The 15,041-nt window shown below is 38.2% G+C and overlaps 1 protein-coding gene across 1 annotated transcript in view; it reads right to left on the bottom strand.

The window, feature by feature from the left end:
- Positions 1–376: 376 nt before the first annotated feature.
- KDM4C (lysine (K)-specific demethylase 4C) overlaps positions 377–15,041 on the bottom strand; it is a 349,283-nt gene continuing 334,618 nt past the window's right edge. Inside the window, exons 20-22 of the mRNA XM_004677654.2 lie at positions 9,584–9,703; positions 6,472–6,564; positions 377–1,280 (exon numbers count right to left, since the gene is read on the bottom strand). Coding sequence (XP_004677711.1) covers positions 1,104–1,280; positions 6,472–6,564; positions 9,584–9,703 — 390 coding nt within the window. The 3' untranslated portion in view covers positions 377–1,103. The remainder of the gene's footprint in view (positions 1,281–6,471; positions 6,565–9,583; positions 9,704–15,041) is intronic.

The following is a 15,041-nucleotide window of genomic DNA, read 5'->3' as shown; positions in this document are numbered from 1 at the left end:
TTGAGGAAACTTATCCCAATAATGTTGCTACTTATGCCTGGCAATGTGTCTCCATGTCTACAGTTCAATTAAAAATACAGTGATGGAAGTAGGATGTGAAAAATCTTGGACTCTAATATACCTTGATAGCCAGCTTTCAAACAAAACTTGTTTTCCTATCAGTTTAAACCCAGAAAACAAACAAGAAAGAATTGGAGAAAATGGAAATCTTTATTTTTAAACACTAGTACATTTTTATCAGGCCATTTTAAAAAGGAAACAAAATCATATTAATTCAAAATTATGCATCAGAGCATATTTATTTAAACTTTAATTTTACAAACACATAATGAAAGAAACATTTTATAAATATCTACACTGAATATGTATTATGAAAAAAAGTGTTTAAAAATAATAGCCCCAGATCTCCCTCCTTAAATATATAAAATTTCCATACAATTCATAAGAATTCTTTCTCAAGAGCCAAAAATTTCACAAAGGCCAACAAGTCATTTCTCATCAGATGCAATCAAAAGTAATAGGGATATAAAAAAATGTAAAAGTCTGTACAAGGGAAATATAGATAGCACGCGGGCAAATCTCATTACCATACATACCATTTGTGGCTTAAAAAATGTTTTATAAAAACTGCCATTTGAAACAAATAAGCGAGAGTACTCCCTGACTGTGGAAAATATATAAATTATCAGCCCTACCCTCTGGCCCTGGATATCAAGGCTCCCTCCTGCTGCAGTCTGAGTGAGAAGTGTCCATGTGTTTCTTGACAAGGGGTCTAAGCCATACATTGGGAGCCACCTCCTGTCAGCAGTGACATTTCTTAGTGGGTGATTCACTATTATTTCCTTTCACTTAGAAAAATTCTTTGGGATCATAAAGGACAACTGCTAACAAATGAAAGCAAGACTTAAGGATGATTTGGAATTGTATCCAATTGGTAATGTGTGTACTTTATGGTTTTGGTAACCAAACTCTGAAAAGCCTAATTTTCCACTGTCAGAGACACACCTCATCACCTACCCAAGTGAAACACACGGCACAGTCCCAGGACCATCCCTTCAATTATCTTCTTTGGACCACATCTGCTTAGTCTGCAGCAGGGTGGGCTATTGTCTTTTCTGACACTTCTTCTGGAAAGAGCTCTTCAAAAAAGTACGGTATACTGGGTCATCCACATATTCATTCTTAAATCTGGAACTCAGCACTCTTTGTCTCTTCTTCTCCCCTTGGATTATGTCTGCTCCATAAAATGTATCTTCAAATCGCATATCAGAGGCTGTGGACTAAAAGCAGTTAGTGTTACTTTACAGAAGGGCATGATACCCGGCCATCACAAGAATTGAAAGTGATCTAAATCAACCAGCTGTTCTCAGAGTACAGAAGTATGGACCACCAGCCTAGTGTAGAAGGCTGGTGAAGGGTAAAACCTTTGGAGGCACATGCCTATTCCAGCCTCTTTCCCCCTTGAAGCCCCTTGCTTCAGACTCTCCAACCTACCCAACTCCCCTATGACTTTTCCCAACAAAAACAGGAACAAAATCTCCTCATTTAATCTGCCTTATTCTATATCTACCCCTGGCCCCTGCCCATCCAGGCTTCTGATGAATTTTTTTAACATCTCTAATTTACTCCCCTTCCTATTTAACTTTTGAATCCTCCCTTCACTGCTTTCCTGAAATTGTCCTTGTTCATGTCCTAGTGGCAAATTCCTATGACACTTTTCTGCCCTAAATTTATTTGGCTATTCTGTCACCTAACTTCTGATAGCAGTAGAAGTGTTACAGGGCAAGGAGGTGGGTACCACTGAACCCCCATACCTGCCTGTTCTAAATGGGTTCTGCCATCTGCTGCATCAAGACAAAACATAGAAGACTTTAATGAAAAGAGACTTTAATAGAGTGAGTATACAATACATTAAGACAAAGAATATAATTTCTAAATCAAACACCTGAAGTTACCCATCCGCTCATGGGCAAAAGTCAACCCAAAAGGGATTAGTCCAAAGCAAGGTCTGAAAGCCCACCACAAGCCTAAAGCACCTTCTGTCTGGGACCCATTGAAAAGGGTCAGAAATGGCCAGAGAAGTCTGGGAGGAAAAGAGCACAATCAAAATCAAGATAAACACGGCCATACTCAACCTCCCCAAGGGTCTCTCACCCACATCACTTTCAACCAGTCTAACGCCAAGAAACAAGCACGGTTTCTTCACAATCTCCCTGCTCCATGTGGCTTCCTCAAGTCTCCTTCTGGCTCTCCATCCTCCTTCCTTCCTCCTCAGATATCTTCTCTCTCTCTCTCTTTTATTTTTTCTTCTCAGCTCCACCCTACTTCTGGGTGGGGCAGGGAACCTGGAACGTCCCCTTTTCCTAGGGACCACACTGCTACAGAAACTCTCTTCTCTTATAGTGTTTTTTAAGCACTTTCTCCCATCTCTTGTTGCTACATGTTAATGGCTCAAGGGTACTCTTTCTTAACTATCTGCTCAACTCTAAAGCCCCTGGGGTTTTGCATTTGAGACATAAGCTTTCTTGGCCTTTAGGCCCACAGTCATGGTTCAGTTCCAAAAATGCTCACGTCTCACTCAAATTCAGATCTCTTCCTGTGCTCAGAAGTTGTGTTCAACTTCTGCAAGTATCTTAGAATTTTTAATCCCAAAGGCACCTCATACCAACATGCCCTGAATTGAAGTCAATCTTCTTCTCCATCCCTGTCCTCCTTATATTCCATAAATGGCACCCCATCACCATCTATACAATTACATTGGTCAAAACTGAAAAGTCATTATAAACTTCTCTTATCCTCATCCTATACAGGACCCCTCCTACACATACCTCAAAGTCTTTCTTTATCTTAACTGTCTCCCTGGTGCAGATCCTCATATTTCCTCTCTTAAACTATTGTAACAAATGTATCTTCAGTCTATTTTCTACAGAACCAGCACACAGAAAGCTATTTAAGAACTTACTGACCATATGACACTCTTGCTTATAATCTTTTAACAGCCCTATTGCCTTCTCCATGACATTTAAGCTCTCTAAGGCTCTACCTATGTGACCTGACATAATGCTACCTCATGCTCTGGGGTCAGACTGAATTAGAGCTGTCCCCAGTCACATTTTCCTGGCTCCTGCCTTTGTCTCTAGATGCACTGATCCTTTGCATGGAAGGTATTCTATCTTCTCTACCACAGGCAAACTTGAGCACCCTATTTTTAGGTTCCTACAATAAATCAAAGCAGTAGAATGGGAGACAGTGAAGTGATAAAGGGCAGATAAGTTTTTCCTATCGTGCATTCCTTGAATCACTTGAGGGGAAGAACACCAGGGCCTTTGTATCAACTTTTATGTGGATTCTCAACATCAAGCAATATGCCCAGTTCAGTTATTGCTAAGTATTATTTTGATAAAGTATTATTTTTTTTTCAGTGATACTCAGGTAAAATCCATATTAAAGCATTATTTATGCTTATTTATGCTTCCTAATTCCTTACTATGTTGTCTACTAGAATGAATTCCCAGCTGAAGTTCTACTCAAGTGGACCACTTGCACTGACTCACTGTAACAGTGAAATGACTATGCCTTGTTAGTGATAGCAGCACTGCACTTTTTAGGGTTTGTAAATACAAAGTCAGTCCTTAGTAAAGAACAGACAAAAAGTAGAATAAAAAGCTGGGCAAGTTTGGGTAAATTTCTTGCCAGTTCTTCTAGGGTAAAGGCTACCTCCAGGGGTCTCCCCAGCCCCAGACTCTTGGTTAGTAGAAGTGGGTAGAAAACTCTAAGAGACTGTGGGTTGGTCCAGCACCCTCCTTCATCAGGAGAACACAGTTTTGTTCCTTTCATTCTTGGTGAATTGCTCCCTCTAAGCAATCTTTCCTCTTTATAACTGCTAAAATTATCAAAGGAGAAAATAAAAACATCTATGAAAGCGTACCACTGCGTGAGAACAGCAAAAGTCAGCCTCTCAAATACAATAATAAAACCGATTTACCAGCAGCTCTAGTTAATTATGCACTGTTGCTATGGTTATTCTGTGAGACAATAAAAGGTAATGGGGCTGTTTCTGAAGTTAGTGGCAAAGAACCCAATATAATCACTGAGGTGGACTGCTGACTCTTTTGAAAAATTTGTCCTCAAGTCAGCGTGTGTTTGGGTGAGCAGAAGTCATTAAAACATGAAGACCTCCTAGTGGGGGCTGCTAACCCAGCCCTCCTTAAAAAACAACAACAACAAAAGACAGCTCTCTAATCATAAAATATCTCCCATCAATGAGTTTTCCAATTAGATTTGTTTCATCAACTGGAAAAAAAAAATAGCAGTTACAGGCAGACTAGCCAAAGACCAGAGGGTTATATACTAACCTGAAGGAAAGCTGATTTGCTACAGTGAAAGCACATAAGTCTTTGATTCAATAAAAATAAAGATGGTAAACTGGATTTAGTGACTAGAGCTTTGTTTCTGAAAAATTTTCTACTAAGCTCAACTGTTTGACATAGCAGGTTACATTCATTCAGAATATATGTATATGATTTATTTTTCATTATCTTTTAATTAAATTGTCTTCTCTGAGAATTAAAAAAAAATAAAAGGTTGAATGTTGGTGTGCCTGCTCGGGAAAATGGACCTAAGAAAGCTCAAGAGTTGTGTGCCAATGAAGTCACCTGGGAGGGTATCCTGCTACTGTGTCAAATATTCTGTGGAAAAAAGAAATTATGATCAGAGCAGAAAGCTTTCTTTTAGTGTGATCAAGAAGATCAAGAATTCATATTTAAAATCTACAAGACCAAGCTAGTTGGATGCTTAACCACACATGGATCAGAAAGTCAAAGAACTAAGCTGTTCAAAGTCTGACTACTCCATTTCCCCATTCTCCAGGTCTCTAGGCTATTAAAAAAAAAAAAAAGGCGGGGCCCTCCCTGGTGGCGCAGCGGGTTAAAGCACAGCACTGAGAATGTGAAGCCACTTCCGCAGGAGTTTGATTCCCGCCTTCCCCGGAGGTGACCACATGGCGCTGCAGACCTCTCCTGACCCACCCGCTGCTCCCCTCAGCAGTGTACTTCATAGATCTGCCTGTTCTGCTCCCCACTCTGTCTCTGGTGAAGCCTCTCACCGCCCCTGAGCCTCTGGCCTGTACCCCAGTTCTGTATGCACAAATAAATAAATCTTTAAAAAAAAAAAAAAAAAGGCATGGGGAGAATGGGATGACAGGAAGGTGAATCTATAAATACTGGTATAATGAAGGAAAAGCAACTATGTCTACCAATAAAGGAAGTTGCTCTCAAAAAATTTCAAGAACTAGAACAATAATATGTTAGGTTTTTATAAAGGTTTAGTTGATGTCTTTATAACAGGTATATTTGATTTTCTTTTTCCCTGCAGCTTATTATCTATCTGGAGGTTAACTGCTTTTAGTGTATAGGTCCCATATGTGCCAGATTTCTTGGTAGTCAGCAGTACAGTTACTCAATTACTATTACTTTTATTTCACTTTGTAGGACCTTCCTCTCTCAAGGATGTTGATGAGAAGGAAAGTAGCTCCCACATGAAGCACTTACCCTGCTCCAGGATTCCACATGATAGAAAAGGAGCTCAATATACAAGTGAGCATTTAAGGAAAACAATGGTTTTCACAACTCTATCGCTGCAGAAAAGTATATCATAAGCAAACAGTAAGAACTAAGAGCGTCATTTATTCAGAAAGAAAATTTTCATTTTAATTGGAAAAATCCCCTTCACTCAACCAACTTTCTTTTTCAGGATTTATAACCTCACAAATACAGTAGATGTAATTCTAAATGAGTGAAACTGAACTCATTTCAGGGTCCACTAAGTATTTTATGATATAATAATGAAAACTAAGTTATTCCAAATTATATTTTTTAACAACTTCAATTTTGATATTTGTACATGTTTATTTGTCTTTTAATGGTATGTACAAGACTTGAAACTAATATTTTCTTTATAAAACACTGCTTTAGCATTCCCTTAACTAGTATCAGGCATTATTTATTCCTTGTGTTATGAAAATAAAGAGTACAATTTAATTATAAATTGACGCAAATATTAATGAGCTTCTGAAACTAATCAACATAGAAGGCTATACAAAACTAGTCATTCACTTATGCTGAGTTCTCTTTAATTTACTACTGGATGCTTTCTTTTATTGTTACTTCTACTAACAAGATTATAAAGGGTCTGATAGTATCTTTGTATGCTCCTACAACCTTCAGAGAATACACATTCAACAAGTAGTTCTGTATGACAATAAATGTTAATACACAGAAACATAATTTGATATTATGAGAAAGAAAAATAAGGAATATTATTGGCTTCTGTTTTGGGTCAAACTTGAAATTTGTACCAAATAGGTTTCAATAAAGGAAAACTTGTATTGGTAGTCTCTAAAATGAATCCATTGGCCCAAGAATATTTCTTGCTGCTCTTGGGGAATAGGGAGTGGCATCTGACAGTACTTACAAAACGGGCTTTCACTCTTTTGGGTAACTCTTCATCTAAAGTGTAGATGTCTTCTCTCTTCATTGCTATCTGAGATCCATCTTCAAATTCAACCTAATTAAAAATATGGCATTGTGGCACACATTAAAAAGTAAACAAGCACTGACTTTCCAATTAACTGCCTAAAAAAACAAAAACAAACATAAAACCAGAAAAAGAGACTCAAGCAGAACAAGGAAAATAGCCAAGAGCTAAAGAAGGAAGAAAAGTTTTTTCCATTAACTCAGAACAATATTTTTAAATAGGCCAAAATTCTCAAGAATGGGTGCCTTGCAAATCGATATGAAAATGTTATTCTCCCAAAGTAAAAACAAAGAAAGTCACTGCTGTTCAAATGATTTCTTAGGACTGGTGACAGTGGCAATTAAGCGTTAAGATGGGGCTAGGCTAATCAGTACCATGTCTTTCTTTAAGAGACACTGATGACTTCAAGAATTTTTTCTTTCAAAAAGAAATGATGATAAATTTACTCATATAATAATCTTCCAGATAAAATGATTTCTCAAGGATTTAGAGAGATTTTTACTTTCAAAACTCACTTTTTGTCAAATTCATTAAAATGGCCCAGGAAAATACCAGGTTTTAATTGTATAAAAATATGGTATTTAAAACTTGAATGTTTAATTTTTTTTCAAGTTAATCTAATGGATGAATACTATTTCATAATCAGTTTTTCCCCCAACATTACAGGAGATTCTTCCAGACAAAGGCTAAATGTCAGCACTGGCTGACAGAAAGCTAAAGCATTGAGGAAATTAATCAAAAGCCCTAATATTCATTGTGATTGTACTTGGGAGTAAGTCTAATCTCACATGAAGTCTACTAGGAGAAAACAACAAAAGGGAGACTATCTAATATGATTTAACATTATACCATTCAATGATATTTTTGAAGTTCCTAACCTGTTTGAATACTTAAAAGAAATAAAAATATGCTAGCATTTTTAAAAGGTTAAGTTGAACTATGCAGCTGTACTAGCAAAAAAAAAAAAATCTGTTGTAGGCTTTTCAAAATATTAAAGATAAAATACAGTTAAATCTTTTATTATCTACCCAGGAGTTGCTGACATCTGACTATGTGGAAACAATAGGGAAAAAACAGGTCTCAGTCACAGAACTCTCTCTGTTACTTCCCAAAAGGGTAGGATAGGAGGCCTTTGTTCTTAGTCTTGGTCTAGCAGAACAATTGCTCTATATTTAATTAGGCCAAGGTGTTATCCCATTTATATAACTTGATATCATAGCTAGAACTCTGTCTACCTTCTTTCTGTTTTGGATCAATTGGAAATGCTAAAAGAGAAAAAGGTAATTATAAAACCAAACAGTACTATGGCATGGGACTAACCATCCCAATATACCCTAGACTAGGGGTCAGCCAAAATGCAGGGCTTTCAGTACTAGAGGCAATGCTGAGAGTAAATTCTGACCCTTCCTACACCAGATGCCTGTTCTTGAGCAAATTATTGAATTTATTGAGGCTTTTTCATTGGTACATTAGAAACAAAAACACCTATCTTGCAGGACTACTATGAGGGTCAAAATACACATATGTTGGGCAGGCATCATGTGATAGGTTTTAAGTTATATGTATATGTTTGTGTGTGTATATATTATAAATATCTTTGCTCGTTGCTGAGTAATTAGATGTAATATACAAAATTATCTCAAAGACTACTTGTGTTTGAGAGACAACTTTAATATTGGCCTTAACTTTTCATTGAGTCTATAAATACGCTCATAGTACTATTCTGATAGGCCATCATAAATTCAACTGAAGGTGATTACTAGTTAGCCTGAATTTCAACATGTTCTCATCACACTTTTCATGTAGCACACATTTTACCACAAGCAAGAAGCTTCACTTTTGCATTTACTGCTTAAATATAATTACTTGTTTTGAGAAAAAGTAATGTTTTCTGAGTCTAGGCTGTCTTATGATTTTTGCTAAACTATGAACATTGTGCTACAAAGAAGCTCCTGCACCTATTGTCATAAATTACCTGAATATGTCACTTAACATTGTCACAGACACAAAAAAGGAAATGACCAGACCACACCACTCACACACACACATAGTGAATGTGTATATAACACACAGTGAGTGTTGTATGTAAACATTTTCTTCTCTCCTTGTCACCATGAATTCTTTTAGATCATGAAAAATATTCTTCCAAACTGCTTTGAGTACTTTTAATTACACTGTGATCAAGTTCCTGATGTGGTATCTTATAATGTACTCTTCCATTTAAGTCTTTGCCCCTTATCAGTCTTTGAACAATTTCTTTGCTGAAAGTGGCAGTCTTATCATTCTCAAGCTGTTTTTAACTTAACAGGTCTGGACCTTCTGGCTTTTTCTCTTTATACATCAATCTCCCTATTTTCAATCCACTGCTAGCCTGAGTATGTTGATTTCTGATATTGTGTCACCAAAGAACTTCAAGGCATTGGTTATAATAAATGTGTCCCTTTTTAAAGTCTGAAGAAATATAATGTGCCACACCCATGTTGTTCTACCTCCTAGAAATTCACTTGTTCTCATTTTCAATAGTATGCTGGCATATTCTTTAAAAATATGTAGAGTTTTCTAGTGAATGGACTATCCAACTGATAACTTGACTTTCCTTTAAGGGTGGATAGCTGCCTACATCTGTGCTAATGCACCTTTGGTTTAAGTTTGTGAGATGCCTGATGGGGTTTGTGTCTCTCAGGGAAATTCACCAAATTAGAGGTTGCTGATTGAAAACAACTATCACTGTATTGGCCTAAGGTGGCATCTCAATATATAATGAAAGCACAGGAAAGCAACTTACTATCTAGTTGCTTCTCTTTTTAGTTTTATAATGTGCCTTAAAATTAAACCATTCATCAAAATTTATTACAATATATCAGTTCAAACTTGGTAATAAAATGCCAATATCTAGGTTATGAGGCAGTGAATCTGTGCCTCCTTTCTAAGTAAGAATTGCCCCTTTCATGTGGTTGATGGATCAGCAGCACAGTGGATCTACTGGATATACTGTCTGCCCCTCGGCTGTTCCTGTACCCCTCAGCAAGTGCACGTGAGCAACACTCACCTGGTACATATGAGCGACATTCAACCCAAGATATTTTGCTCCATAGAGTTTCCCATCAGGCCACTTGACTTGGACAACTTCTCCCTCAGCAGGAGGGCCCAGCTTCACACAGTCTCGGCTCTGCAGAATAAATAGAGGCAGGCTTTTCAAGGCGGGTGTTTAAGTGACTGCATTGAGAATTTAGCAAATGATGAACTCCTGGCAATTAAAAGGAGTTATAGCCTCCATGTTTTATGGATTATGATCTTGCATGGGTGTTCAGAGGAAGAGATATGAGCCAAAGGAGTACTTAAAGATTCAGCCTACATCATAAAGTTGCAAAGGAACCACCATAATCCAAATAGGAAAAAACAGCAGCTTTTACATGTGCTATCTGACAAAGAATTGTTCTGAGAGTAAGAAAGATACAGGTATAAACTTCCATAGTTGAGGGGTAGACAGGCTAATGATTTGTAACACCTGACATTGGTATAGAATTTTGCAGTGAACGGAAAGTTTCAATATATATCTCACTCGATGCTCATAATCACTCCATAAAGTAGTCAGAGATTATTAATTACCCCCCTTTTAATGACAAGGAAACTGAGCCTCTGAAGAGGCTTGTTTAAGTTGTTAGGATCACTGAAAGAGTGAAACTGAATAGGAGAATAAGAATTGGGGACATCCAGAGTTGGGGAACTGAGGTGGAGGTAGAGCAGAGTGAGAGTGAGCAGCAGGGTAATGGAAAGTAGGGCATGCCTACAGCATAGCTGGTGAAGCTGGAGGCATGGGTCTTGCTTCTTCCCCAGAAGGCATGTTTCTGCCGATATGTGTCATTCAGCGACTAGCCCCACCTTCCTCCACAGGCCATCATGGTAGCTCCCATGACATTATTACCTGTCAGATCTTCCACTCAATAATGACTCCTTCTGAGGAATAATTCAGAGCAAACTCCCCAATAGTTAATTCTGGACAATGCTTTTATGAGGGGTTGGTGGAGAGGGAATACAGGTATAATGAAATAGACGTTTTCACAGATAAAGTTTGCATGTGTTGAGTAAGATATAATAAAACTTTAATACAAAGAAATTAAATCGTTGAGTACTTTGGTAATTTTTTGGCACATTTAGCAATTTATGTTTTGCTAACACTGGTATTTTCCTGATGAGGCCAATCTAATTGATTGAATTGCACACTTGACCAATCAAGCTGTAAATGCAGACTGGGCATGATTCTGTGGTTTAAATGAGAGGTGCACACACAGGAAATATCTAGTTGTTTATGACCAGAAATCCACCATGAATTACTTTTCATTATTACAGACATTTGGCATTATAAAAGAGTGGCCGTTTCATTGTTGGGCTTGGAGTATACATATAAAGCTCAGCTATTCATTTTTATCATTGTGGACTATGCTTCTATGAAGACCAATAGGCAAAGAGAAAAATTGTATGCTCAGAGTTCTGTAGAACGAATGGCTTACACTGAATTTAGTCAAATGAAAGTAAGCTTATTTTCACAGTCTTCATAATATTTTACCTCAGTGCATAAGAAATATATTTTGCCTATGGCCCTGGCTATTCACTTGCCACTTCCCATCCAAAAATGTACATGGGAATCAGAACATTGGAAGGTATGACTTCTAAATACATAATAAATACACATGTCCAAGTCTACTAGGTTAGGAAGTCATATTAGCTCTGGATAACTCACAACTGAAACCTAGATACTTTGGTGATATGGAGAGACATGAGTATTTAAAATACAGGAATATTTTTTTCCTAAAACACTTATCCATGTAAAGGAAGCTCCATTAGGGTAATGGTCATGACTTTCTCTTACTCCCTCATTCATCTGACATTTTCGAGAGAATAAGGAGCAACAACTTGATTGTTGAGATCTGAAGGAGACTACATTTTCTAACTATACATCTCAGTGCCCTAGGATAACCAGAAAACTCAGAGAATTTGTGGGATATTTTCAGGAGAAACACAGCAACACTTGTCAGAAACCCAGCTAACACTATATTGTTTGGACTTAACTGTTAGACATTTCTTTTGGCCAATGCATATGCAAAAAAGGTCATGCTGAGATCACCGGGGCACTGTCCACAGAGGGAACTGGGGGTGTCCTGTACCACCTGGCACTAGAAGGCCTGTCTGATTCTAAGGCAGTGCACAGATATAAGCCATACTCCAGTGTCTGCTTTATAAAGGGAAATTTGCTTAATCTCTAAATCTTGATTCCTGGCCTTTCTATAGTTTTTTCTTTGTCAGAATGTGGAATTACTGGGTCCTTCTCTTCAAACTCAACAGAGGTAAATCAAGTGCTTAGGGAATATGGAGGCTACACACCCACTTACTTACCCACCACAAAAACAACCATCAGGTAGTAAGGTCAGATGTTCATTCACACAAATTTGATGCACTGTAGAGATTTGCAAACCTTTAAAGCAACTCCCCCAAACAAATCCTGATCTGCAACTTTAGGTACCATGTCACTTCAGTATGCCAATAGCTACAGAAATGTTGCCTGAGCAAAGTATAAAATATATTGAATTTTTAAAATAAACCAAATCTATACAACTGTATCAAGTGAGAAAGAAGTCTTTTCCAAAAGGATGTGTTGAAAAACCAAAAGTCTAAGATATATTTTACAATTTATCACTTAATCCTTCACTGATTACAAATCACTCAATTTGGCACTGAAGGTGCCTGGCCTCAAATAGCTCCTTACAGCTTAACCTTCACATAACCACATTTTGTACCAGCCACAAAGAGCAAAATTTAGGGAATGCCTTGTCTAAGTTTGCTTTCTCAGTCTTCTTTCTTTCAGAACTCTTTTTTCTTTATTCACAATAAAAGAGGAATAAAGGAAAATAACCAACCAACTATGTAACAACCTAAAACTCTCCTGTTAAAACTATTTTTTCCTCCCATGGTAAGGAGGCATCATTCTTGGCCATAATGGCAACTTTCTCAACCTTTTCCTGATCAATCAGTTGGAAATCATTCATAACTTTATTTACGATTATCTATATCCCAACTACTTCCTAATGAATTTAAGGCAGCTCTTAGTGAAACAAAATATTTTTAACATCTAGTTTCTTCCATTTATTTCTTGGAGCTGAAAAAACAGTTCAATTCTTCAGTAGTTCCAAATTTTGAGTTTGCCAGAGACTTTCTATAACTACATGGAATTTTAAGCATGTAATACAGGAATGGAACTAAGAGCATAGGGGCTGATGAAAAGAAGTTTAAAGTTTTTATATGTAGACTTCATTGGACCCTCCAAAGTAGAAACTACTGATGTCCCCAAAAGACGCACAATCACTAATCTAACATTTACTTACTGATCCACCAATATAACAGGATATGACAATGTCCAGCCCACAAGGTAGGGACAGTCAGTCAGCCTCGTGCATATGGATGGGTCCTGGAGGTCTGGCATTCTGCCATTTAGGGCTCTGTGAGATAGGGATGAGGTGTCTAGGGTCCTCCAGGCCTGGAGGAACTGTAAGCTCTGTCCCCAGGGTAAATTTTTAACAGACTAGATTTTTTATTTTATCTGCAGATAGGTTGGTTTTCTGAAAAAGATTTCATGTGGAAGAAAGGTTTCTTAAATATAAGGGGTCTGAAAAAAATGAGAAAAACTGCCTGAAAATCAGAGGATGTTGTTTGAAGAAAGCAACAATTTGAATGGCCTTCCAGCTCTCTGAAAGGTCTGCAGCTAGCTTACACCCCTGGGCTGTGATGAGGAATCAGACAGAAGACCATAGTTTCTCAACATGTGGGCCAAAACAGTAGGAGGATCCACTGAAAATGAAAATTCCAGTCCCTCAGCTCAAACTGGCCAGGTGATTATATTTAAGGAATTCTAGAATTTGAGGTCAATTATATTATAAGATGTAAAGTGCTAAAGAGATCTTTTTTTTATTATTTAAAGGATATATTTTTAAAAACGTAATTACATTTATTTATTTATTCATACAGAACTGGGGTATAGGCCACAGGTGCAGGTGCAGTGAGAGGATTCACCAGAGACAGAGCGGGGAGCCATGACGAAGTACACTGTGGAGGGAAGCAGCGGGCAGGTCAGGAGAGGTCTGCAGCACCATTTGATCACCTCCCAGGCAGGCAGGGATCGAACTCATGCTGAAGTGCCTTTAGCTTCTTAGTGCTGTGTTTTAACCTACTGCGCCACCAGGGAGGACCCGCTAAAAAGATCTTTTCTTAAGGCAGTTCTTAGCGTGCTGCTGAAGTAATCACCTCTGCTAGAAAATTATATGCATTAAAAACCTGACTAATATGTTTTTCTCAGTGGCTGTCTAGAGCTTCAGAAGCAGTATGCCTTAACCTGACATAAACAGCTGTTTGCCCAGGGGTGCAAGCGCACAAGGGACTATTATAATGGGACATGGGTGTGTTGGTGATGGGAATTTCAAGGGAACTACACCTGAAAGGAGAAAGCATAAGAATGGTGAAATATATATATAAAATATATATATAAAAGCAGCTGTTTGCCATTTGTTCTGCTTCTGGAAAGTGTATATCTAGAATTGCCAATAAGTCTATATCTGGAACACTAATAGATGATGTAAAAACTAATGATGACTAATAATCATGAGCGAGAATTGATTTTGGTCATGACTAAAGGTCTGATATAGGTCAGCAACCCAAGCAAGAGAACTGTCTTATACTTCTGCCAAAGTCGGGGATGGACTCCTATATTTGCTCCAACTCCAGAGAAAAGCCCACTGCCATCTGATTATTTGAATTCTGATGTTACTATTTGTTCTTGTGACATTTACCCTTTCAAAGAGTTCTACAGGCAGTTGCCATTGAATATTGCCAGTTTACCATCCCCTACCAACCTCTACTCCTTACAAGTAACCATAGACCAGGCAGCCTTGTCTCTCTATCCAGCCGCACTAAACATTCATCTCCAATAGTTAATAGGGATATAGTTTGGAGCCTTTGACGGTATCCCTTGGGGAAAATGTTTAAGTGACCAGGAGCAAACTGAAGCTAACAGCTGCTGGCACTGTGAGGGATAATCACCTCCTCATTAGAGGACCGTGGCAGGAATTAACAAGACTGACTAATAGCCAATACTAATCATACCAGCCAACTGTCATTTATTTGACCCTTCTCTTTGGAGTCTTGGTGGGAAGCAGAGCTGACCTGCTATTACAGACACTGGAAAATGCCAGGTACTCCCTTATTCCAGTGTCCCTGGCAGCAGACATGGATGTGGGCATGATCTATGATCTATGATCTACACCTGCCCAGGAGACAGAAACTGGGATCAGGGATGCAGCAAAACAGTAGAGGGGAGAAAGCTCACCGAGGGCAGAAGTAGCAGCGGCACCCACCTACCTACCGGTGGCAGAGCCCAGTCCATTCCGAGCGCACAAAGGAGTCAAACACATCCTTCCTGGGCCAGGTCTATGGTCAGCTCTGCTCACATACTAGCTGCT

Source organism: Condylura cristata, unplaced genomic scaffold (assembly GCF_000260355.1).
Source record: "Condylura cristata isolate star-nosed mole 26May11 unplaced genomic scaffold, ConCri1.0 scaffold00006, whole genome shotgun sequence".
Lineage (NCBI taxonomy): Eukaryota > Metazoa > Chordata > Mammalia > Eulipotyphla > Talpidae > Condylura > Condylura cristata.
This window is presented reverse-complemented; position numbering and strand designations above follow the sequence as displayed.